Source organism: Oncorhynchus clarkii, chromosome 5, assembly GCF_045791955.1.
Source record: "Oncorhynchus clarkii lewisi isolate Uvic-CL-2024 chromosome 5, UVic_Ocla_1.0, whole genome shotgun sequence".
In the NCBI taxonomy this organism is placed as follows: domain Eukaryota; kingdom Metazoa; phylum Chordata; class Actinopteri; order Salmoniformes; family Salmonidae; genus Oncorhynchus; species Oncorhynchus clarkii.
This window is the reverse complement of record NC_092151.1, coordinates 84,128,037-84,153,387: the sequence shown is the minus strand read 5'-3', so window position 1 is coordinate 84,153,387 and position 25,351 is coordinate 84,128,037. Positions and strand designations below refer to the sequence as shown.

Genomic DNA, 25,351 nt, shown 5'->3' with positions numbered 1-25,351 from the left:
AGTTGAGAACAAGTTCTCATTTACAATTGCGACCTGGCCAAGATAAAGCAAAGCAGTTCGACACATACAACGACACAGAGTTACACGTGGAGTAAAACAAACATACAGTCAATAATACAGTATAAACAAGTCTATATACAATGTGAGCAAATGAGGTGAGAAGGGAGGTAAAGGCAAAAAAGGCCATGGTGGCAAGGTAAATACAATATAGCAAGTAAAACACTGGAATGGTAGTTTTGCAATGGAAGAATGTGCAAAGTAGAAATACAAATAATGGGGTGCAAAGGAGCAAAATAAATAAATAAATTAAATACAGTTGGGAAAGAGGTAGTTGTTTGGGCTAAATTATAGGTGGGCTATGTACAGGTGCAGTAATCTGTGAGCTGCTCTGACAGTTGGTGCTTAAAGCTAGTGAGGGAGATAAGTGTTTCCAGTTTCAGAGATTTTTGTAGCTCGTTCCAGTCATTGGCAGCAGAGAACTGGAAAGAGAGGCGGCCAAAGAAAGAATTGGTTTTGGGGGTGACTAGAGAGATATACCTGCTGGAGCGTGTGCTACAGGTGGGAGATGCTATGGTGACCAGCGAGCTGAGATAAGGGGGGACTTTACCTAGCAGGGTCTTGTAGATGACATGGAGCCAGTGGGTTTGGCGACGAGTATGAAGCGAGGGCCAGCCAACGAGAGCGTACAGGTCGCAATGGTGGGTAGTATATGGGGCTTTGGTGACAAAACGGATTGCACTGTGATAGACTGCATCCAATTTGTTGAGTAGGGTATTGGAGGCTATTTTGTAAATGACATCGCCAAAGTCGAGGATTGGTAGGATGGTCAGTTTTACAAGGGTATGTTTGGCAGCATGAGTGAAGGATGCTTTGTTGCGAAATAGGAAGCCAATTCTAGATTTAACTTTGGATTGGAGATGTTTGATATGGGTCTGGAAGGAGAGTTTACAGTCTAACCAGACACCTAAGTATTTGTAGTTGTCCACGTATTCTAAGTCAGAGCCGTCCAGAGTAGTGATGTTGGACAGGCGGGTAGGTGCAGGTAGCGATCGGTTGAAGAGCATGCATTTAGTTTTACATGTATTTAAGAGCAATTGGAGGCCACGGAAGGAGAGTTGTATGGCATTGAAGCTTGCCTGGAGGGTTGTTAACACAGTGTCCAAAGAAGGGCCGGAAGTATACAGAATGGTGTCGTCTGCGTAAAGGTGGATCAGAGACTCACCAGCAGCAAGAGCAACCTCATTGATGTATACAGAGAAGAGAGTCGGTCCAAGAATTGAACCCTGTGGCACCCCCATAGAGACTGCCAGAGGTCTGGACAACAGACCCTCCGATTTGACACACTGAACTCTATCAGAGAAGTAGTTGGTGAACCAGGCGAGGCAATCATTTGAGAAACCAAGACTGTTGAGTCTGCCGATGAGGATGTGGTGATTGACAGAGTCGAAAGCCTTGGCCAGATCAATGAATACGGCTGCACAGTAATGTTTCTTATCGATGGCGGTTAAGATATCGTTTAGGACCTTGAGCGTGGCTGAGGTGCACCCATGACCAGCTCTGAAACCAGATTGCATAGCAGAGAAGGTATGGTGAGATTCGAAATGGTCGGTAATCTGTTTGTTGACTTGGCTTTCGAAGACCTTAGAAAGGCATGGTAGGATAGATATAGGTCTGTAGCAGTTTGGGTCAAGAGTGTCCCACCCTTTGAAGAGGGGGATGACCGCAGCTGCTTTCCAATCTTTGGGAATCTCAGACGACACGAAAGAGAGGTTGAACAGGCTAGTAATAGGGGTGGCAACAATTTCGGCAGATAATTTTAGAAAGAAAGGGTCCAGATTGTCTAGCCCGGCTGATTTGTAGGGGTCCAGATTTTGCAGCTCTTTCAGAACATCAGCTGAATGGATTTGGGAGAAGGAGAAATGGGGAAGGCTTGGGCGAGTTGCTGTTGGGGGTGCAGTGCTGTTGACAGGGGTAGGAGTAGCCAGGTGGAAAGCATGGCCAGCAGTAGAAAAATGCTTATTGAAATGTTCAATTATGGTGGATTTATCAGTGGTGACAGTGTTTCCTATCTTCAGTGCAGTGGGCAGCTGGGAGGAGGTGTTCTTATTCTCCATGGACTTTACAGTGTCCCAGAACTTTTTTGAGTTAGTGTTGCAAGAAGCAAATTTCTGCTTGAAAAAGCTAGCCTTGGCTTTTCTAACTGCCTGTGTATAATGGTTTCTAGCTTCCCTGAACAGCTGCATATCACGGGGGCTATATCCCCTCCACTCTATTCCCTACACTATATCCCCTCCACTCTATCCCCTCCACTCTATTCCCTCCACTATATCCCCTCCACTCTATTCCCTCCACTATATCCCCTCCACTATATCCCCTCCACTATATCCCCTCCACTATATCCCCTCCACTCTATTCCCTCCACTATATCCCCTCCACTATATCCCCTCCACTCTATCCCCTCCACTCTATCCCCTCCACTCTATCCCCTCCACTCTATCCCCTCCACTCTATCCCCTCCACTCTATCCCCTCCACTCTATCCCCTCCACTATATCCCCTCCACTATATCCCCTCCACTATATCCCCTCCACTATATCCCCTCCACTATATCCCCTCCACTCTATCCCCTCCTCTACTCTATCCCCTCCTCTCCTGCACTACACAGTGTCTGTGCAGTAAGGCTTCCCTCTGACAAGGTGATGCTGAAATCGGTTCTCTCTCTACCTGAACTGTAATGCAGTATTAAAGAGTGAATACATGCCATTTCATCTCCATTCTCCCATGGTTGGTAATAAAGAGGCCACATTAGACTCCTGGCTAGATCTGTTTAAACAAGTGAATGTAATTCAACTTTATTTATCCCTTCAAGATCTATTAAGAAAGGTGAAGCCCACTGCCCAGCCAGCTCAGTGTGTTAGCAGTACAGTAATATGTCAGTGTGTTACTCTGGCCCGAGCACTGTGGGCAGAGCTAATGAGCTGGCACTGTGTAGAGTAGTAGTAACCACAGCAGTCTGCTTACTGCCCATGCCCATTCCTGCGCTGCAGTGATCTGTGATGTTTTCACTGTTTAGTTTGAAAGACTGGCAGTTTCCATTTCTACTGGCTCAGCATAATACATTACAGTAGCTGGCCCTGGATCAGTTTAATCAATAAGTCATTTTATCTTTTTTTTTTATTTCTCCCCCCACAGCTACTGCTCTCATTAATCTGATCTATGGTCATTAGTTTAGTACCTGGTAATGCCCATAGGCTGTATCGGTACTACCACTCCTTCTATGTGGACATAGAAAACTGTAGGCTTTGATGCCCACATTTGGTTCCAGTATGTTGTTATTTAAAAGGTTCCAGACACCATGGTAACGCGGCCTGCCAGTAGATACAGTACCTCGGTTCATAGTTTCTCTCCTGTCCGTTTGGAGGTCGACAGCATACACCAGGATATGTTCTGTCTCTCCTCTGGGGAGATGGAGTCTGCTGTTTACTCCTCTGGGGAGATGTGATGGAGTCTGCTGTTTGCTCCTCTGTGGAGATGAGATGGAGTCTGCTGTTTGCTCCTCTGGGGAGATGAGATGGAGTCTGCTGTTTACTCCTCTGTGGAGATGTGATGGAGTCTGCTGTTTACTCCTCTGGGGAGATGAGATGGAGTCTGCTGTTTGCTCCTCTGGGGAGATGTGATGGAGTCTGCTGTTTGCTCCTCTGGGGAGATGTGATGGAGTCTGCAGTTTACTCCTCTGGGGAGATGAGATGGAGTCTGCAGTTTGCTCCTCTGTGGAGATGAGATGGAGTCTGCTGTTTACTCCTCTGGGGAGATGTGATGGAGTCTGCTGTTTGCTCCTCTGGGGAGATGAGATGGAGTCTGCTGTTTACTCCTCTGTGGAGATGTGATGGAGTCTGCTGTTTACTCCTCTGGGGAGATGAGATGGAGTCTGCTGTTTGCTCCTCTGGGGAGATGTGATGGAGTCTGCTGTTTACTCCTCTGGGGAGATGAGATGGAGTCTGCTGTTTGCTCCTCTGGGGAGATGTGATGGAGTCTGCTGTTTGCTCCTCTGGGGAGATGTGATGGAGTCTGCAGTTTACTCCTCTGGGGAGATGAGATGGAGTCTGCAGTTTGCTCCTCTGTGGAGATGAGATGGAGTCTGCTGTTTACTCCTCTGGGGAGATGTGATGGAGTCTGCTCTTTGCTCCTCTGGGGAGATGAGATGGAGTCTGCTGTTTACTCCTCTGGGGAGATGTGATGGAGTCTGCTGTTTACTCCTCTGTGGAGATGAGATGGAGTCTGCTGTTTGCTCCTCTGGGGAGATGAGATGGAGTCTGCTGTTTGCTCCTCTGGGGAGATGAGATGGAGTCTGCTGTTTGCTCCTCTGGGGAGATGTGATGGAGTCTGCTGTTTACTCCTCTGGGGAGATGTGATGGAGTCTGCTGTTTGCTCCTCTGGGGAGATGTGATGGAGTCTGCTGTTTACTCCTCTGGGGAGATGTGATGGAGTCTGCTGTTTACTCCTCTGGGGAGATGTGATGGAGTCTGCTGTTTACTCCTCTGGGGAGATGAGATGGAGTCTGCTGTTTGCTCCTCTGGGGAGATGGAGTCTGCTGTTTGCTCCTCTGGGGAGATGAGATGGAGTCTGCTGTTTACTCCTCTGTGGAGATGTGATGGAGTCTGCTGTTTACTCCTCTGGGGAGATGTGATGGAGTCTGCTGTTTGCTCCTCTGGGGAGATGTGATGGAGTCTGCTGTTTACTCCTCTGGGGAGATGAGATGGAGTCTGCTGTTTGCTCCTCTGGGGAGATGTGATGGAGTCTGCTGTTTACTCCTCTGGGGAGATGTGATGGAGTCTGCAGTTTACTCCTCTGGGGAGATGAGATGGAGTCTGCTGTTTGCTCCTCTGGGGAGATGAGATGGAGTCTGCTGTTTACTCCTCTGTGGAGATGTGATGGAGTCTGCTGTTTACTCCTCTGGGGAGATGAGATGGAGTCTGCTGTTTGCTCCTCTGGGGAGATGTGATGGAGTCTGCTGTTTACTCCTCTGGGGAGATGTGATGGAGTCTGCTGTTTACTCCTCTGGGGAGATGTGATGGAGTCTGCTGTTTGCTCCTCTGGGGAGATGTGATGGAGTCTGCTGTTTACTCCTCTGGGGAGATGTGATGGAGTCTGCTGTTTACTCCTCTGGGGAGATGTGATGGAGTCTGCTGTTTACTCCTCTGGGGAGATGAGATGGAGTCTGCTGTTTGCTCCTCTGGGGAGATGAGATGGAGTCTGCTGTTTGCTTCTCTGTGGAGATGAGATTGAGTCTGCTGTTTGCTCCTCTGGGGAGATGTGATGGAGTCTGCTGTTTGCTCCTCTGGGGAGATGGAGTCTGCTGTTTGCTCCTCTGGGGAGATGGAGTCTGCTGTTTACTCCTCTGGGGAGATGAGATGGAGTCTGCTGTTTACTCCTCTGGGGAGATGGAGTCTGCTGTTTTCTCCTCTGGGGAGATGAGATGGAGTCTGCTGTTTGCTCCTCTGGGGAGATGAGATGGAGTCTGCTGTTTGCTCCTCTGGGGTGATGTGATTGAGTCTGCTGTTTGCTCCTCTGGGGAGATGAGATGGAGTCTGCTGCTTACTCCTCTGGGGAGATGTGATGGAGTCTGCTGTTTGCTCCTCTGGGGAGATGGAGTCTGCTGTTTACTCCTCTGGGGAGATGAGATGGAGTCTGCTGTTTACTCCTCTGGGGAGATGAGATGGAGTCTGCTGTTTGCTCCTCTGGGGAGATGTGATGGAGTCTGCTGTTTACTCTTCTGGGGAGATGTGATGGAGTCTGCTGTTTACTCTTCTGGGGAGATGTGATGGAGTCTGCTGTTTGCTCCTCTGGGGAGATGTGATGGAGTCTGCAGTTTACTCCTCTGGGGAGATGAGATGGAGTCTGCAGTTTGCTCCTCTGTGGAGATGAGATGGAGTCTGCTGTTTACTCCTCTGGGGAGATGTGATGGAGTCTGCTGTTTGCTCCTCTGGGGAGATGAGATGGAGTCTGCTGTTTACTCCTCTGTGGAGATGAGATGGAGTCTGCTGTTTACTCCTCTGTGGAGATGTGATGGAGTCTGCTGTTTACTCCTCTGGGGAGATGAGATGGAGTCTGCTGTTTGCTCCTCTGGGCAGATGTGATGGAGTCTGCTGTTTACTCCTCTGGGGAGATGTGATGGAGTCTGCTGTTTGCTCCTCTGGGGAGATGTGATGGAGTCTGCTGTTTGCTCCTCTGGGGAGATGAGATGGAGTCTGCTGTTTACTCCTCTGTGGAGATGTGATGGAGTCTGCTGTTTACTCCTCTGGGGAGATGAGATGGAGTCTGCTGTTTGCTCCTCTGGGGAGATGTGATGGAGTCTGCTGTTTACTCCTCTGGGGAGATGTGATGGAGTCTGCAGTTTACTCCTCTGGGGAGATGAGATGGAGTCTGCTGTTTGCTCCTCTGGGGAGATGAGATGGAGTCTGCTGTTTACTCCTCTGTGGAGATGTGATGGAGTCTGCTGTTTACTCCTCTGGGGAGATGAGATGGAGTCTGCTGTTTGCTCCTCTGGGGAGATGGAGTCTGCTGTTTACTCCTCTGGGGAGATGAGATGGAGTCTGCTGTTTACTCCTCTGGGGAGATGGAGTCTGCTGTTTTCTCCTCTGGGGAGATGAGATGGAGTCTGCTGTTTGCTCCTCTGGGGAGATGAGATGGAGTCTGCTGTTTGCTCCTCTGGGGTGATGTGATGGAGTCTGCTGTTTGCTCCTCTGGGGAGATGGAGTCTGCTGTTTGCTCCTCTGGGGAGATGGAGTCTGCTGTTTACTCCTCTGGGGAGATGAGATGGAGTCTGCTGTTTACTCCTCTGGGGAGATGGAGTCTGCTGTTTTCTCCTCTGGGGAGATGAGATGGAGTCTGCTGTTTGCTCCTCTGGGGAGATGAGATGGAGTCTGCTGTTTGCTCCTCTGGGGTGATGTGATTGAGTCTGCTGTTTGCTCCTCTGGGGAGATGAGATGGAGTCTGCTGCTTACTCCTCTGGGGAGATGTGATTGAGTCTGCTGTTTACTCCTCTGGGGAGATGAGATGGAGTCTGCTGTTTGCTCCTCTGGGGAGATGGAGTCTGCTGTTTTCTCCTCTGGGGAAATGAGATGGAGTCTGCTGTTTGCTCCTCTGGGGAGATGGCGTCTGCTGTTTACTCCTCTGGGGAGATGTGATTGAGTCTGCTATTTACTCCTCTGGGGAGATAAGATGGAGTCTGCTGTTGGCTCCTCTGGGGAGATGGAGTCTGCTGTTTACTCCTCTGGGGAGATGTGATGGAGTCTGCTGTTTGCTCCTCTGGCGAGATGGAGTCTGCTGTTTACTCCTCTGGGGAGATGAGATGGAGTCTGCTGTTTACTCCTCTGGGGAGATGGAGTCTGCTGTTTTCTCCTCTGGGGAGATGAGATGGAGTCTGCTGTTTGCTCCTCTGGGGAAATGAGATGGAGTCTGCTGTTTGCTCCTCTGGGGAGATGTGATTGAGTCTGCTGTTTGCTCCTCTGGGGAGATGAGATGGAGTCTGCTGTTTACTCCTCTGGGGAGATGTGATTGAGTCTGCTGTTTACTCCTCTGGGGAGATGGAGTCTGCTGTTTTCTCCTCTGGGGAGATGAGATGGAGTCTGCTGTTTGCTCCTCTGGGGAGATGGAGTCTGTTGTTTACTCCTCTGGGGAGATGTGATTTAGTCTGCTGTTTACTCCTCTGGGGAGATGGAGTCTGCTATTTACTCCTCTGGGGAGATGTGAGGGTCTCTCGGTGTGTCTCTGGGGTCTCTGTCTCTGGGGTCTCTCTCTCTGTCTCTGGGGTCTCTCTCTCTCTGTCTCTGGGGTCTCTCTTTCTCTGTCTCTAGGGTCTCTCTGTCTCTGTCTCTGGGGTCTCTCTGTCTCTGGGGTCTCTCTCGCTCTCTGTCTCTGGGGTCTCTCTCTCTCTGTCTCTGGGGTCTCTCTCTCTCTGTCTCTGGGGTCTCTCTCTCTCTGTCTCTGGGGTCTCTCTCTCTCTGTTTCTAGGGTCTCTCTGTCTCTGTCTCTGGGGTCTCTCTGTCTCTGGGGTCTCTCTCTCTGTCTCTGGGATCTCTCTGTCTCTGGGGTCTCTCTGTCTCTGGGGTCTCTCTCTCTCTGTCTCTGGGGTCTCTCTGTCTCTGGGGTCTCTATCTCTCTGTCTCTGGGGTCTCTCTGTCTCTGGGGTCTCTCTCTCTATGTCTCTGGGGTCTCTCTCTCTCTGTCCCTGGGGTCTGTCTCTGGGGTCTCTCTCTGTCTCTGGGGTCTCTCGGTGTGTCTCTGGGATCTCGGTGTGTCTCTGGGGTCTCTGTCTCTGGGGTCTCTGTCTCTGGGGTCTCCCATTGTGTCTCTGGGGTTTCTGTCTCTGGGTTCTCCCGGTATGTCTCTTGGGTCTCTCGGTGTGTCTCTGGGGTCTCGGTGTGTCTCGGTGTGTCTCTGGGGTCTCTCGGTGTGTCTCTGGGGTCTCTCGGTGTGTCTCTGGGGTCTCTCGGTGTGTTTCCGGGTGTCTCTCGGTGTGTCTCTGGGGTCTCTCGGTGTGTCTCTGGGGTCTCTCGGTCTGTCTGTCTGTCTCTGGGGTCTCTCGGTCTGTCTGTCTGTCTCTGGGGTCTCTCGGTCTGTCTGTCTCTGGGGTCTCTCGGTCTGTCTGTCTGTCTCTGGGGTCTCTCGGTCTGTCTGTCTCTGGGGTCTCTCGTGTGTCTCTGGGGTCTCTCGGTGTGTCTCTGGGGTCTCTCGGTGTGTCTCTGGGGTCTCTGTCTCTGGGGTCTCTTGGTGTGTCTCTGGGGTGTCTCTGGGGTGTCTCTGGGGTCTCTGTCTCTGGGGTCTCTTGGTCTGTCTCTGGGGTCTCTTGGTCTGTCTCTGGGGTCTCTTGGTCTGTCTCTGGGGTCTCTTGGTCTGTCTCTGGGGTCTCTTGGTCTGTCTCTGGGGTCTCTTGGTCTGTCTCTGGGGTCTCTTGGTCTGTCTATGGGGTCTCTTGGTCTGTCTATGGGGTCTCTTGGTCTGTCTCTGGGGTCTCTTGGTCTGTCTCTGGGGTCTCTTGGTCTGTCTCTGGGGTCTCTTGGTCTGTCTCTGGGGTCTCTTAGTCTGTCTCTGGGGTCTCTGCCTCTGGGGTCTCTCGGTCTGTCTCTGGGGTCTCTGTCTCTGGGGTCTCTCGGTGTGTCTCTGGGGTCTCTGTTTCTGGGGTCCCTCGGTGTGTCTCTGGGATCTCTCGGTGTGTCTCTGGGATCTCTCGGTGTGTCTCTGGGGTCTCTCGGTGTGTCTCTGGGGTCTCTCGGTGTGTCTCTGGGGTGTCTCTCGGTGTGTCTCTCGGTGTGTCTCTGGGGTGTCTCTGGGGTGTCTCTGGGGTGTCTCTGTCTCTGGAGTCTCTCGGTGTGTCTCTGTGGTCTCTCGGTGTGTCTCTGAGGTCTCTGTCTCTGGGGTCTCTTGGTCTGTCTCTGGGGTCTCTTGGTCTGTCTCTGGGGTCTCTCAGTCTGTCTCTGGGGTCTCTGCCTCTGGGGTCTCTGCCTCTGGGGTCTCTGCCTCTGGGGTCTCTGTCTCTGGGGTCTCTCGGTGTGTCTCTGGGATCTCTGTTTCTGGGGTCCCTCGTGTGTCTCTGGGGTCTCTCGGTGTGTCTGGGGTTTCTGTCTCTGGGGTCGCTCGGTGTGTCTCTGGGGTCTCTCGGTGTGTCTCTGGGGTCTCTCGGTGTGTCTCTGGGGTCTCTCGGTGTGTCTCTGGGGTTTCTGTCTCTGGGGTCGCTCGGTGTGTCTCTGGGGTCTCTCGGTGTGTCTCTGTCTCTCGAGTGTGTCTCAGGGGTCTCTGTCTCTGGGGTCTCTCGGTGTGTCTCTGGGGTCTCTCGGGTGTGTCTCTGGGGTCTCTGTCTCTGGTGTCTCTCGGTGTGTCTCTGGGGTCTCTCGGTGTGTCTCTGGGGTCTCTGTCTCTTGGGTCTCTCGGTGTGTCTCTTGGGTCTCTCGGTGTGTCTCTGGGGTCTCGGTGTGTCTCTGGGGTCTCGGTGTGTCTCTGGGGTCTCGGTGTGTCTCTGGGGTCTCTGGTGTGTCTCTGGGGTCTCTCGTGTGTCTCTGGGGTCTCTCGTGTGTCTCTGGGGTCTCTCGGTGTGTCTCTGGGGTCTCTCGGTGTGTCTCTGGGGTCTCTCGGTGTGTCTCTGGAGTCTCTCGGTGTGTCTCTGGGGTGTCTCGGTGTGTCTCTGGGGTCTCTCGGTGTGTCTCTGGGGTCTCTGTCTCTTGGGTCTCTCGGTGTGTCTCTGGGGTCTCTCGGTGTGTCTCTCGGGTGTGTCTCTGGGGTCTCTGTCTCTGGGGTCTCTCGGTGTGTCTCTGGGGTCTCTGTCTCTGGGGTCTCTCGGTGTGTCTCTGGGGTCTCTCGGTGTGTCTCTGGGGTCTCTCAGTTGGGTCTCTCGGTCTGTCTGTCTCTGGGGTCTCTCGTGTGTCTCTGGGGTCTCTCGGTGTGTCTCTGGGGTCTCTGTCTCTTGGGTCTCTCGGTGTGTCTCTTGGTTCTCTCGGTGTGTCTCTGGGGTCTCGGTGTGTCTCTGGGGTCTCGGTGTGTCTCTGGGGTCTCGGTGTGTCTCTGGGGTCTCTTGTGTGTCTCTGGGGTCTCTTGTGTGTCTCTGGGGTCTCTCGGTGTGTCTCTGGGGTCTCTCGTTGTGTCTCTGGGGTCTCTCGTTGTGTCTCTGGGGTCTCTCGTGTGTCTCTGGGGTCTCTCGGTGTGTCTCTGGGGTCTCTCGGTGTGTCTCTCGGTGTGTCTCTGGGGTGTCTCAGTGTGTCTCTGGGGTCTCTGTCTCTGTTGTCTCTCTGGGGTCTCTCGGTGTGTCTCTGGGGTCTCTTGGTCTGTCTCTGGGGTCTCTCAGTCTGTGTCTGGGGTCTCTGCCTCTGGGGTCTCTCGGTCTGTCTCTGGGGTCTCTCGGTGTGTCTCTGGGGTCTCTGTTTCTGCGGTCCCTCTGTGTGTCTCTGGGGTCCCTCTGTGTGTCTCTGGGGTCCCTCTGTGTGTCTCTGGGGTCCCTCGGTGTGTCTCTGGGGTCTCTCGGTGTGTCTCTGGTGTCTCTCGGTGTGTCTCTGGGGTCTCTCGGGTGTGTCTCTGGGGTCTCTGTCTCTGGGGTCTCTCGGTGTGTCTCTGGGGTTTCTCGGGTGTGTCTCTGGGTTCTCTGTCTCTGGGGTCTCTCGGTGTGTCTCTGGGGTCTCTCGGTGTGTCTCTGGGGTCTCTCGGTGTGTCTCTGGGGTCTCTGCCTCTGGGGTCTCTCGGTGTGTCTCTGGGGTCTGTGTCTCTGGGGTCTCTCGGTGTGTCTCTGGGGTGTCTCGGTGTGTCTCTGGGGTCTCTGTCTCTGGGGTGTCTCGGTGTGTCTCTGGGGTCTCTCGGTGTGTCTCTGGGGTGTCTCTGGGGTCTCTCTGTGTGTCTCTGGGGTGTCTCGGTGTGTCTCTGGGGTCTCTGTTTCTGCGGTCCCTCTGTGTGTCTCTGGGGTCCCTCGGTGTGTCTCTGGGGTCCCTCGGTGTGTCTCTGGGGTCTCTCGGTGTGTCTCTGGGGTCTCTGTCTCTTGGGTCTCTCGGTGTGTCTCTTGGGTCTCTCGGTGTGTCTCTGGGGTCTCGGTGTGTCTCTGGGGTCTCGGTGTGTCTCTGGGGTCTCGGTGTGTCTCTGGGGTCTCTGGTGTGTCTCTGGGGTCTCTCGTGTGTCTCTGGGGTCTCTCGGTGTGTCTCTGGGGTCTCTCGGTGTGTCTCTGGGGTCTCTCGGTGTGTCTCTGGAGTCTCTCGGTGTGTCTCTGGGGTGTCTCGGTGTGTCTCTGGGGTCTCTCGGTGTGTCTCTGGGGTCTCTGTCTCTTGGGTCTCTCGGTGTGTCTCTGGGGTCTCTCGGTGTGTCTCTCGGGTGTGTCTCTGGGGTCTCTGTCTCTGGGGTCTCTCGGTGTGTCTCTGGGGTCTCTGTCTCTGGGGTCTCTCGGTGTGTCTCTGGGGTCTCTCGGTGTGTCTCTGGGGTCTCTCAGTTGGGTCTCTCGGTCTGTCTGTCTCTGGGGTCTCTCGTGTGTCTCTGGGGTCTCTCGGTGTGTCTCTGGGGTCTCTGTCTCTTGGGTCTCTCGGTGTGTCTCTTGGTTCTCTCGGTGTGTCTCTGGGGTCTCGGTGTGTCTCTGGGGTCTCGGTGTGTCTCTGGGGTCTCTCGGTGTGTCTCTGGGGTCTCTCGTTGTGTCTCTGGGGTCTCTCGTTGTGTCTCTGGGGTCTCTCGTGTGTCTCTGGGGTCTCTCGGTGTGTCTCTGGGGTCTCTCGGTGTGTCTCTCGGTGTGTCTCTGTGGTGTCTCAGTGTGTCTCTGGGGTCTCTGTCTCTGTTGTCTCTCTGGGGTCTCTCGGTGTGTCTCTGGGGTCTCTTGGTCTGTCTCTGGGGTCTCTCAGTCTGTGTCTGGGGTCTCTGCCTCTGGGGTCTCTCGGTCTGTCTCTGGGGTCTCTCGGTGTGTCTCTGGGGTCTCTGTTTCTGCGGTCCCTCTGTGTGTCTCTGGGGTCCCTCTGTGTGTCTCTGGGGTCCCTCTGTGTGTCTCTGGGGTCCCTCGGTGTGTCTCTGGGGTCTCTCGGTGTGTCTCTGGTGTCTCTCGGTGTGTCTCTGGGGTCTCTCGGGTGTGTCTCTGGGGTCTCTGTCTCTGGGGTCTCTCGGTGTGTCTCTGGGGTTTCTCGGGTGTGTCTCTGGGTTCTCTGTCTCTGGGGTCTCTCGGTGTGTCTCTGGGGTCTCTCGGTGTGTCTCTGGGGTCTCTCGGTGTGTCTCTGGGGTCTCTGCCTCTGGGGTCTCTCGGTGTGTCTCTGGGGTCTGTGTCTCTGGGGTCTCTCGGTGTGTCTCTGGGGTGTCTCGGTGTGTCTCTGGGGTCTCTGTCTCTGGGGTGTCTCGGTGTGTCTCTGGGGTCTCTCGGTGTGTCTCTGGGGTGTCTCTGGGGTCTCTCTGTGTGTCTCTGGGGTGTCTCGGTGTGTCTCTGGGGTCTCTGTCTCTGGGGTCTCTCGATGTGTCTCTGGGGTCTCTCGGTGTGTCTCTGGGGTCTCTGTTTCTGCGGTCCCTCTGTGTGTCTCTGGGGTCCCTCGGTGTGTCTCTGGGGTCCCTCGGTGTGTCTCTGGGGTCTCTCGGTGTGTCTCTGGGGTCTCTCGGTGTGTCTCTGGGGTCTCTCGGTGTGTCTCTGGTGTCTCTCGGTGTGTCTCTGGGGTCTCTCGGTGTGTCTCTGGGGTCTCTCGGTGTGTCTCTGGGGTCTCTCGGGTGTGTCTCTGGGGTCTCTGTCTCTGGGGTCTCTCGGTGTGTCTCTGGGGTCTCTCGGGTGTGTCTCTGGGTTCTCTGTCTCTGGGGTCTCTCGGTGTGTCTCTGGGGTCTCTCGGTGTGTCTCTGGGGTCTCTCGGTGTGTCTCTGGGGTCTCTGCCTCTGGGGTCTCTCGGTGTGTCTCTGGGGTCTGTGTCTCTGGGGTCTCTCGGTGTGTCTCTGGGGTGTCTCGGTGTGTCTCTGGGATCTCTGTCTCTGGGGTGTCTCGGTGTGTCTCTGGGGTCTCTCGGTGTGTCTCTGGGGTGTCTCGGTGTGTCTCTGGGGTCTCTGTCTCTGGGGTCTCTCGATGTGTCTCTGAGGTGTCTCGGTGTGTCTCTGGGGTGTCTCGGTGTGTCTCTGGGGTCTCTCGGTGTGTCTCTGGTCTGTCTCAGACCACTGAGATACACCACCTAACAGTGACATTTAAAGTAAAGGCCAGCTAGAGCTAATGGAAGGGTTTCTCTGTTTCTGTTCAGCTGTATGGAATGACCTTGATGGGCTAGTTATTTAGTAACATTCACCCAGTCTGGTACTGATCCGGGTCACAGCTCTCCTCCCTAACCCAGGCGTATTCTAGCCCTAACCACACTGAACCAGAACTGCATGGTCTGAGACGGGCTGGCAAGAGCTACAGCAACCACAGAGCCCAATATGTGTTATAGTGAAGGGGATAGGGGTCAGGGGAGTGAGCTGTGAGGCCTGGTAGGAGGGTGGGTGGCTGGGATTTGTGGGTAAAGAGAGGGTGGGAGGTCAGGGAGTGGAGGGTGGTTTTGGCTATGGAAAATAGTCAGACCCTAAACCTGTGCTTTGCAGTTCTTTGGTTTCTAGTTTCTCTGTAGTCATTAATGGGTATTTCTCTATTTACCCCCGTTGTGGTACACACACACAGACATATTACTGCTGTGGTACACACACACACACACACACACACAGACATATTACAGTCCACATTGGGGCTAATTGCTGTGTGAGCGTGCTGGTCCAGCCCAGTCTGAAGGGGTTTACAGTATGGATGAGTCCCAGATGGCACCATCGTCAGGCTGCATAGTGCACTACTGTTGACCTCAGCCTTATGGCCTGTAGTCAGAAGTAGTACACTATATAGGGGGCCATTTAGGACTGATCCTATGTATAGTGTGGCTGTGACGCCGCTGGGCCTGTATAAAGCCCTACTGAGAGCAGCGTCTGTCTGATTTAATAGGAATAGCAGCTGCCTGATTAAGGGAATCGCGGTCAATGGGTCGGAGCACATTTCTCTGTTCCTGGCCTGGGCCAGGGCTGTGTTGGCAGGCATGGCTCATTATGCGATGTGGACAGACATGGCGACTGGTTGCCGTAGTAATGGTTCTGTCCTGTTTTTTTCCAGGCAGTAATTGAATGTAGTATCTTTAAAAAAAAAAACATTTTTAGTAATTTAGTAGACTCTGGTATCCAGAGCAACTTACAGTAGCAATTAGGGTTAAGTGCCTTGCTCAAGGGCACATCGGCACATTTTTTAACTAGTCAGCTCAGGGATTCAAACCAGCGACCTTTCGGTTACAGGCCCAACGCTCTTAATCGCTAGGCTACCTGCCGACCCAGTCATGTTACTGTGTAGGCCTAAAGCTGCTGTATGTTATGAGTTGGAGTTCGTAGTGCTTGTTTGTGTTCGTTTCTAATCTGTGTTATTGTATGCAGGCTATGTCGCCTACGTGTTTCAATGCATGTGGGTGAGAGTTGCCACGGTCCCGTAGGTTCTAACTAGGTTCCCCGTGGGGGCTTTTCATTAGCTCCAGAGTAGGAACAGGTACCTGTTGTGAGGAGCTGCTGGTGCGCTGGTTATTAGTGTCCCCCAGAGGGAACCCCTTTTACATTAGGCTCAGAGATGTGTGCACTCAGCCATGACTCCCCCTCTGAGAGCTGTAATGTATACCTAGCTTTAGCTACACACTTACACAGGACAGAGAGTAATGTTGAGCAAAAATTAACTGAAATCTTAGATTATTTTTAGTTTTTTAAACAACTAATTGACTGACCGGTTTGAATTCAATTTTTTTCAGTAGAGTTGTAGTTTCCATTAAGCCAATATTCTACATAGTTCAGCGCCAAAAACGTGGTAATTAACTGCAATAACCATAATCCACTTGTCCGTTCTGTTTCTTTAACGCCTTCTACATTAGGTTAGTGTGGGGAAGCCACAGAAGAACGCGCGATGGAGAGAGATAGAGAGCTGTTGCTTCAAGGTACAGTGGAGCAAAAAAGTATTTAGTCAGCCACCAATTGTGCAAGTTCTCCCACTTAAAAAGATGAGAGAGGCCTGTAAATTTTATCATAGGTACACTTCAACTATGACAGACAAAATTAGGGGGAAAAATCCAGAAAATCACATTGTGAGATTTTTAATGAATTTATTTGCAAATTATGGTGGAAAATAAGTATTTGGTCACCTACAAACAAGCAAGATTTCTGTCTCGCACAGACCTGTAACTTATTATTTAACCTCTTTGATCTCTAGGGGCGCTATTTCATTTTTGGATAAAAAACGTTCCCGTTTTAAGCGCGATATTTTGTCACGAAAAGATGTTTGACTATGCATATTCTTGACAGTTTTTGAAAGAAAACACTCTGAAGTTTCAGAATCTGCAAAGATATTGTCTGTAAGTGCCCCAGAACTCATTCTACAGGCGAAACCAAGATGATGCGTCAACCAGGAAATGAGCAGAATTTCTGAAGCTCTGTTTTCCATTGTCTCCTTATATGGCTGTGATTGCGCAAGGAATGAGCCTACACTTTCTGTCGTTCCCCCAAGGTGTTAGCAGCATTGTGACGTATTTGTAGGCATATCATTGGATGATTGACCATAAGAGACTACATTTTCCAAGTGTCCGCCTGGTGTCCTGCGTGGAATTCGGTGCGCAATTGCCAGCTGCTTGTACTTTTCCATTTGATTGAGGGGAGAAACCATGCTTCCACGAACAATATATAATTGAAGAGATATGTGAAAAACACCTTGAGGATTGATTCTAAACAACGTTTGCCATGTTTTCAGTCGATATTATGGAGTTAATTTGGAAAAAAGTTCACGTTTTGAGGACTGAATTTTAGTTTTTTTTTTTGGTAGCCAAATGTGATGTGCAAAACGGAGCTATTTCTAATACACAAAGAATCTTTTTGGGAAAAACTGAGCATCTGCTATCTAACTGAGAGTCTCCTCATTGAAAACATCCGAAGTTCTTCAAAGGTAAATGATTTTATTTGAAGGCTTTTATGTTTTTGTTGAAATCTTGCGTGCTGGATGCTAACGCTAATGCTAACGCTAAATGCTACGCTAGCTAGCCACTTTTACACAAATGATTGTTTTCCTATGGTTGAGAAGCATATTTTGAAAATCTGAGATGACAGTGTTGTTTACAAAAGACTAAGCTTGAGAGATGGCATATTTATTTCATTTCATTTGCAATTTCATGAATAGTTAACGTTGCGTTATGGTAATGAGCTTAGGTCTGTAAATAGAATCCCGGATCCGGGTTTGGTAGACGCAACAGGTTAAGAGGCTCCTCTGTCCTCCACTCGTTACCTGTATTAATGGCACCTATTTGAACTTGTTATCAGTATAAGATACCTCAAACAGTCACACACCAAACTCCACTATGGCCAAGACCAAAGAGCTGTCAAAGGACACCAGAAACAAAATTGTAGACCTGCACCAGGCTGGGAAGACTGAATCTGCAATAGGTAAGCAGCTTGGTTTGAAGAAATCAACTGTGGGAGCAATTATTAGGAAATGGAAGACATACAAGACCACTGATACTCTCCCTCGATCTGGGGCTCCACGCAAGATCTCACCCCGTGGGGTCAAAATGATCACAAGAACGGTGAGCAAAAATCCCAGAACCACACGGGGGGACCTAGTGAATGACCTGCAGAGAGCTGGGACCAAAGTAACAAAGCCTACCATCAGTAACACACTACGCCGCCAGGGACTCAAATCCTGCAGTGCCAGACGTGTCCCCCTACTTAAGCCAGTACATGTCCAGGCCCGTCTGAAGTTTGCTAGAGAGCATTTGGATGATCCAGAAGAAGATTGGGAGAATGTCATATGGTCAGATGAAACCAAAATATAACTTTTTGGTAAAAACTCAACTCGTCGTGTTTGGAGGACAAAGAATGCTGAGTTGCACCCAAAGAACACCATACCTACTGTGAAGCATGGGGGTGGAAACATCATGCTTTGGGGCTGTTTTTCTGCAAAGGGACCAGGACGACCGATCCGTGTAAAGGAAAGAATGAATGGGGCCATGTATCGTGAGATTTTGAGTGAAAACCTCCTTCCATCAGCAAGGGTACTGAAGATGAAACGTGGTTGGGTCTTTCAGCATGACAATGATCCCAAACACACCGCCCGGGCAACGAAGGAGTGGCTTCGTAAGAAGCATTTCAAGGTCCTGGAGTGGCCTAGCCAGTCTCCAGATCTCAACCCCATAGAAAATCTTTGGAGGGAGTTGAAAGTCCGTGTTGCCCAGCAACAGCCCCAAAACATCACTGCTCTAGAGGAGATCTGCATGGAGGAATGGGCCAAAATACCAGCAACAGTGTGTGAAAACCTTGTGAAGACTTACAGAAAACGTTTGACCTGTCATTGCCAACAAAGGGTATATAACAAAGTATTGAGATAAACTTTTGTTATTGACCAAATACTTATTTTCCACCGTAATTTGCAAATACATTCATTAAAAATCCTACAATGTGATTTTCTGGATTTTTTTTCTTCTCATTTTGTCTGTCATAGTTGAAGTGTACCTATGATGAAAAGTACAGGCCTCTCATCTTTTTAAGTTGCAGAACTTGCACAATTGGTAAATACTTTTTTGCCCCACTCTATCTCTACCTGAAAATACATTATCTAAGTGATTGATAGTTGATGTTCTGCAGTCATAAAAGTATGCCTTATTTACTCTGAAGAACTACTAAAATAGTGAATTTGTCAGACAGCATAGACAACCGCTCTATAGAGATGAGATGAGGACTTGGAAAGAAATTAAGTCACCAAATGTAATATATGCAACAACTGAAATATTTAATTCAAGTAATGTGAATAAATGATGGTTATTAAGTAGTCATGAGGAGTCACTACCATCATGGACTTGTATTCATAGTTTTATTCTGTGTTATTACAGCATTCAATGCATTGCATTGTGCATTTAATAATAAAATAAAAAAATCACAGACCATTATTTTTTGATAATCAAATCGAACCAACCTCAAAAAGCACAAATCGCTCAGCACCAACACAGGGGACTCGTCAGGCTTAACACTAACCAGCAGGATTCAATTATCCGCCCTTTGTTTAGGAGGGACTAGAGTTTCCTTTTTCCTTCTTGGTTTCCATGCTTTGAGCGTGTAACACAGGGTTATTCCTCACTAGCCCTCCACCACCCATCATGACTTTTCCTCAACATTGACAGCTTTCACACAGAGTCTGGTTCTGAGGTCTGAGCGGCTTTGATGCTGTTCACAGATCTTTCCCTTGGTAATTCAGCCAGTATGTATGAGGACCCTGTGTGTGTGTGTTATACGTGCCTTTTTCAAACTGTGATTAATACAGAACGTAGTCTCTGACCTATAGAATGGGAGGGTCCTCATACATGAATAGGTGCTCAACTAAGGTACTTCATCTTCTGACTGAGCGTGTGCTGTAATTCTACCATGATGATGACGAGGACCTTGTGTACCATGTCATACAGAATATATCTAACTGTGTGTGTGTGTGTGTGTTTAGCTTGCGAAGAAGATCCGTGAGAAGTTTAACCGCTACCTGGATGTGGTGAACAGGAACAAGCAGGTAGTGGAGGCGTCATACACAGCCCACCTGACCTCTCCTCTGAACGCCATCCAGGACTGCTGCACCATCCCCCCCTCCATGGTTGAGTGAGTATTAACCTAAACCTGATCCACAAATCACTTACCCCCCTTCCTGTGTTTAAATGTGTTTGAGCAGCAGTAGTAGTATTAGTGGTGGTGATGAGCACCAGTAGTAGTGGTGGTGATGAGCAGTAGTAGTGGTGGTGATGAGCTGCAGCAGTAGTAGTAGTAGTGGTGGTGATGAGCTGCAGCAGCGGGGGTGGTGGTGATGAGCTGCAGCAGCGGGGGTGGTGGTGATGGGCTGCAGCAGCGGGGGTGGTGGTGATGAGCTGCAGCAGCGGGGGTGGTGGTGATGAGCTGCAGCAGCGGGGGTGGTGGTGATGAGCTGCAGCAGCGGGGGTGGTGGTGGTGAGCTGCAGCAGCGGGGGTGGTGGTGATGAGCTGCAGCAGCGGGGGTGGTGGTGATGGGCTGCAGCAGCGGGGGTGGTGGTGATGGGCTGCAGCAGCGGGGGTGGTGGTGATGAGCTGCAGCAGCGGGGGTGGTGGTGATGAGCTGCAGCAGCGGGGGTGGTGGTGATGAGCTGCAGCAGCGGGGGTGGTGGTGATGAGCTGCAGCAGCGGTGGTGGTGGTGATGAGCTGCAGCAGCGGGGGTGGTGGTGATGAGCTGCAGCAGCGGGGGTGGTGGTGATGAGCTGCAGCAGCGGGGGTGGTGGTGATGAGCTGCAGCAGCGGTGGTGGTGAGCTGCAGCAGCGGGGGTGGTGGTGGTGATGAGCTGCAGCAGCGGGGGTGGTGGTGGTGGTGGTGATGAGCTGCAGCAGCGGGGGTGGTGGTGATGAGCTGCAGCGGGGGTGGTGGTGGTGATGAGCTGCAGCAGCGGGGGTGGTGGTGGTGATGAGCTGCAGCAGCGGGGGTGGTGGTGATGAGCTGCAGCGGTGGTGGTGGTGGTGGTGAGCTGCAGCAGCGGGGGTGGTGGTGGTGAGCTGCAGCAGCGGGGGTGGTGGTGATGAGCTGCAGCAGCGGGGGTGGTGGTGATGAGCTGCAGCAGCGGTGGTGGTGGTGGTGAGCTGCAGCAGCTGGGGTGGTGGTGGTGGTGAGCTGCAGCAGCGGTGGTGGTGGTGGTGAGCTGCAGCAGCGGGGGTGGTGGTGATGAGCTGCAGCAGCGGGGGTGGTGGTGATGAGCTGCAGCAGCGGGGGTGGTGGTGATGAGCTGCAGCAGCGGGGGTGGTGGTGATGACCTGCAGCAGCGGTGGTGGTGGTGATGAGCTGCAGCAGCGGTGGTGGTGGTGATGAGCTGCAGCAGCGGTGGTGGTGGTGATGAGCTGCAGCAGCGGGGGTGGTGGTGATGAGCTGCAGCAGCGGGGGTGGTGGTGGTGGTGGTGATGAGCTGCAGCAGCGGGGGTGGTGGTGATGAGCTGCAGCGGTGGTGGTGGTGGTGGTGAGCTGCAGCAGCGGTGGTGGTGGTGGTGAGCTGCAGCAGCGGTGGTGGTGGTGGTGATGAGCTGCAGCAGCGGTGGTGGTGGTGGTGATGAGCTGCAGCGGTGGTGGTGGTGATGAGCTGCGGTGGTGGTGGTGGTGGTGAGCTGCAGCAGCGGTGGTGGTGAGCTGCAGCAGCGGTGGTGGTGAGCTGCAGCAGCGGGGGTGGTGGTGGTGAGCTGCAGCAGCGGGGGTGGTGGTGGTGGTGGTGATAAGCTGCAGCAGCGGGGGTGGTGGTGGTGGTGGTGGTGGTGAGCTGCAGCAGCGGGGGTGGTGGTGGTAGTGATGAGCTGCGGTGGTGGTGGTGGTGAGCTGCAGCAGCGGGGGTGGTGGTGGTGAGCTGCAGCAGCGGGGGTGGTGGAGATGAGCTGCAGCAGCGGGGGTGGTGATGAGCTGCAGTGGTGTTGGTAGTGAGCGGCGGCAGTAGTAGTAGTAGTGCTGGTGGTGAGCATTAGCAGCAGTAGTGGTGGTGATGAGCAGTAGTAGTGGTGGTGATGAGCAGTAGTAGTGGTGGTGATGAGCAGCAGTAGTAGTCGTGGTAGTAGTAGTAGTAGTGGTGGTGATTAGTATTATTATTAGTAGTAGTAGTAGTAGTAGTGGTGGTGGTGGTGGTGGTGAGCAGCAGTAGTAGTAGTGGTGGTGATGAGTAGTGGTGGTGGTGATGAGCAGTAGTAGTAGTGGTGGTGGTGAGCAGTGGTGGTGGTGAGCTGCAGCGGTGGTGGTGGTGGTGATGAGCTGCAGCAGTGGTGGTGGTGGTGGTGAGCTGCAGCGGTGGTGGTGGTGGTGATGAGCTGCAGCAGCGGGGGTGGTGGTGGTGAGCTGCAGCAGCGGGGGTGGTGGTGATGAGCTGCAGCAGCGGGGGTGGTGGTGGTGAGCTGCTGCAGCGGTGGTGGTGGTGATGAGCTGCAGCAGCGGGGGTGGTGGTGGTGAGCTGCAGCAGCGGGGGTGGTGGTGGTGAGCTGCAGCAGCGGTGGTGGTGGTGGTGAGCTGCTGCAGCGGTGGTGGTGGTGGTGGTGAGCTTCAGCAGCGGGGGTGGTGGTGATGAGCTGCAGCAGCGGGGGTGGTGGTGGTGATGAGCTGCAGCAGCGGGGGTGGTGGGGATGAGCAGTAGTCGTATTAGTGGTGGTGATGAGCAGTAGTCGTAGTAGTGGTGGTGATGAGCAGTAGCAGTAGTGGTGGTGATGAGCAGTAGTAGTGGTTGTGGGGATGAGCAGCAGCAGTTGTAGTGGTCGTGGGGATAAGCAGCAGCAGTTGTAGTGGTGGTGGTGGTGATGAGCAGCAGCAGTTGTAGTGGTGGTGGTGGGGATGAGCAGCAGCAGGTGTAGTGGTGGTGGGGATGAGCAGCAGCAGCAGCAGTTGTAGTGGTCGTGGGGATGAGCAGCAGCAGTTGTAGTGGTGGTGGTGGTGATGAGCAGCAGCAGCAGCAGTTGTAGTGGTGGTGGTGGGGATGAGCAGCAGCAGTTGTAGTGGTCGTGGGGATGAGCAGCAGCAGTTGTAGTGGTGGTGGTGGTGATGAGCAGCAGCAGCAGCAGTTGTAGTGGTCGTGGGGATGAGCAGCAGCAGGTGTAGTGGTGGTGGTGGGGATGAGCAGCAGCAGTTGTAGTGGTGTTGGTGGGGATGAGCAGCAGCAGCAGCAGTTGTAGTGGTGTTGGTGGGGATGAGCAGCAGCAGCAGCAGCAGTTGTAGTGGTGTTGGTGGGGATGAGCAGCAGCAGTTGTAGTGGTGGTGGTGGGGATGAGCAGCAGCAGCAGCAGTTGTAGTGGTCGTGGGGATAAGCAGCAGCAGCAGCAGCAGTTGTAGTGGTGGTGGTGGTGATGAGCAGCAGCAGCAGCAGTTGTAGTGGTGGTGGTGGGGATGAGCAGCAGCAGCAGCAGTTGTAGTGGTCGTGGGGATAAGCAGCAGCAGTTGTAGTGGTCGTGGGGATGAGCAGCAGCAGTTGTAGTGGTGGTCGTGGGGATGAGCAGCAGCAGTTGTAGTGGTGGTCGTGGGGATGAGCAGCAGCAGTTGTAGTGGTGTTGGTGGGGATGAGCAGCAGCAGTAGTAGTGGTGGTCGTGGGGATGAGCAGCAGCAGTTGTAGTGGTGGTCGTGGGGATGAGCAGCAGCAGTTGTAGTGGTGTTGGTGGGGATGAGCAGCAGCAGCAGCAGTTGTAGTGGTCGTGGGGATGAGCAGCAGCAGTTGTAGTGGTGTTGGTGGGGATGAGCAGCAGCGGGGGTGGTGGTGATGAGTTTCAGCAGCGGGGGTGGTGGTGGTGAGCTGCTGCAGTGGTGGTGGTGGTGATGAGCTGCAGCAGCGGGGGTGGTGGTGGTGAGCTGCAGCAGCGGGGGTGGTGATGAGCTGCAGTGGTGTTGGTAGTGAGCGGCGGCAGTAGTAGTAGTAGTGCTGGTGGTGAGCATTAGCAGCAGTAGTGGTGGTGATGAGCAGTAGTAGTGGTGGTGATGAGCAGTAGTAGTGGTGGTGATGAGCAGTAGTAGTGGTGGTGATGAGCAGCAGTAGTAGTCGTGGTAGTAGTAGTAGTAGTGGTGGTGATTAGTATTATTATTAGTAGTAGTAGTAGTAGTAGTGGTGGTGGTGGTGGTGGTGGTGAGCAGCAGTAGTAGTAGTGGTGGTGATGAGTAGTGGTGGTGGTGATGAGCAGTAGTAGTAGTGGTGGTGGTGAGCAGTGGTGGTAGTGGTGGTGGTGAGCAGTGGTGGTGGTGGTGGTGGTGGTGAGCTGCAGCGGTGGTGGTGGTGGTGATGAGCTGCAGCAGTGGTGGTGGTGGTGGTGAGCTGCAGCAGTGGTGGTGGTGGTGGTGGTGATGAGCTGCAGCAGCGGGGGTGGTGGTGGTGAGCTGCTGCAGCGGTGGTGGTGGTGGTGAGCTTCAGCAGCGGTGGTGGTGGTGGTGAGCTGCTGCAGCGGTGGTGGTGGTGGTGAGCTTCAGCAGCGGGGGTGGTGGTGGTGATGAGCTGCAGCAGCGGGGGTGGTGGTGATGAGCTGCAGCAGCGGGGGTGGTGGTGGTGATGAGCTGCAGCAGCGGGGGTGGTGGTGATGAGCAGTAGTCGTATTAGTGGTGGTGATGAGCAGTAGTCGTAGTAGTGGTGGTGATGAGCAGTAGCAGTAGTGGTGGTGATGAGCAGTAGTAGTGGTTGTGGGGATGAGCAGCAGCAGTTGTAGTGGTCGTGGGGATAAGCAGCAGCAGTTGTAGTGGTGGTGGTGGTGATGAGCAGCAGCAGTTGTAGTGGTGGTGGTGGGGATGAGCAGCAGCAGCAGCAGTTGTAGTGGTTGTGGGGATGAGCAGCAGCAGTTGTAGTGGTGGTCGTGGGGATGAGCAGCAGCAGTTGTAGTGGTGGTCGTGGGGATGAGCAGCAGCAGTTGTAGTGGTGGTCGTGGGGATGAGCAGCAGCAGTTGTAGTGGTGGTGGTGGGGATGAGCAGCAGCAGTTGTAGTGGTGGTGGTGGGGATGAGCAGCAGCAGTTGTAGTGGTGGTGGTGGGGATGAGCAGCAGCAGTTGTAGTGGTGGTGGTGGTGATGAGCAGCAGCAGTTGTAGTGGTGGTGGTGGTGATGAGCAGCAGCAGTTGTAGTGGTGGTGGTGGGGATGAGCAGCAGCAGTTGTAGTGGTGGTGGTGGTGATGAGCAGCAGCAGCAGCAGTTGTAGTGGTGGTGGTGGTGATGAGCAGCAGCAGTTGTAGTGGTGGTGGTGGGGATGAGCAGCAGCAGTTGTAGTGGTCGTGGGGATGAGCAGCAGCAGTTGTGTGGTGGTGGGGATGAGCAGTAGCAGTAGTAGTGGTGGTGATGAGCAGTAGTAGTAGTAGTGGTGGTGGTGATGAGCAGCAGCAGTAGTAGTGGTGGTGGGGATGAGCAGTAGTATTAGTAATAGTGGTGATGATGAGCAGTAGTAGTAGTAGTGGTGGTGATGAGCAGTAGCAGTAGTAGTGGTGGTGATGAGCAGTAGTAGTGGTGGTGATGAGTAGTAGTAGTAGTGGTGGTGATGAGCAGTAGTAGTGGTGGTGGGGATGAGCAGTAGTAGTGGTGGATGGGGATTGAGCAGCAGCAGTTGTAGTGGTGGTGGGGATGAGCAGTAGCAGTAGTAGTGGTGGTGGGGATGAGCAGTAGCAGTAGTAGTGGTGGATGGGGATGAGCAGCAGCAGTTGTAGTGGTGGTGGGGATGAGCAGTAGCAGTAGTGGTGGTGGGGATGAGCAGTAGCAGTAGTAGTGGTGGTGGGGATGAGCAGTAGCAGTAGTAGTGGTGGATGGGGATGAGCAGCAGCAGTTGTATTGGTGGTGGGGATGAGCAGCAGCAGTAGTAGTAGTGGTGGTGGTGAGCACCACTGGTCTGCTCTGCCTTCATTTTAATCTCCCAGACAGATGTGGGGGATTATGGGTAATGGATTTTTTTTGATGGCCTTGTTGTGTGGTTCGTAGGCTCAGAGTGGTGTCAGGGAGGAACTTTCTCTGAAGTCCATGCACTTTCCACCAATCTCTCACTACAGCAGGAGAAATCACACCTCAAACGACAGAGAGATAGAGTGGCGAGAGAGCGCTGCTTTCAACCCTAATCTCTACTGCACCAGCTGTCTACATCTCCCACTGAGCACTGTTACATGCACACAATAACACGATTGTGGATCGTCAGATTAATATATTAGTTTGTTTAAAACGTTTACATGCTTTGCAAGAATGATTTCCCTTATTATCTTGGACACATCTGAAATCAGGCTACTTCAGTGGTTCCCAAACTTGTTATAGTCCTGTTATAGCTTTTTCATAAGAATGAGTGTGTTTTTGCCACAACCCGACTCGTGGGAAGTGACAAAGAGCTC

The 25,351-nt window shown here is 52.7% G+C and overlaps 1 protein-coding gene across 2 annotated transcripts in view; it reads left to right on the top strand.

The window, feature by feature from the left end:
- The window catches only part of LOC139409477 (cache domain containing 1), a 132,658-nt gene that overhangs the window by 36,915 nt on the left and 70,392 nt on the right, over positions 1-25,351 (top strand). For both annotated transcript variants that reach the window (XM_071154671.1, XM_071154672.1), the window contains exon 3: positions 18,994-19,142. In XM_071154671.1, coding sequence (XP_071010772.1) covers positions 18,994-19,142 — 149 coding nt within the window. The remainder of the gene's footprint in view (positions 1-18,993; positions 19,143-25,351) is intronic.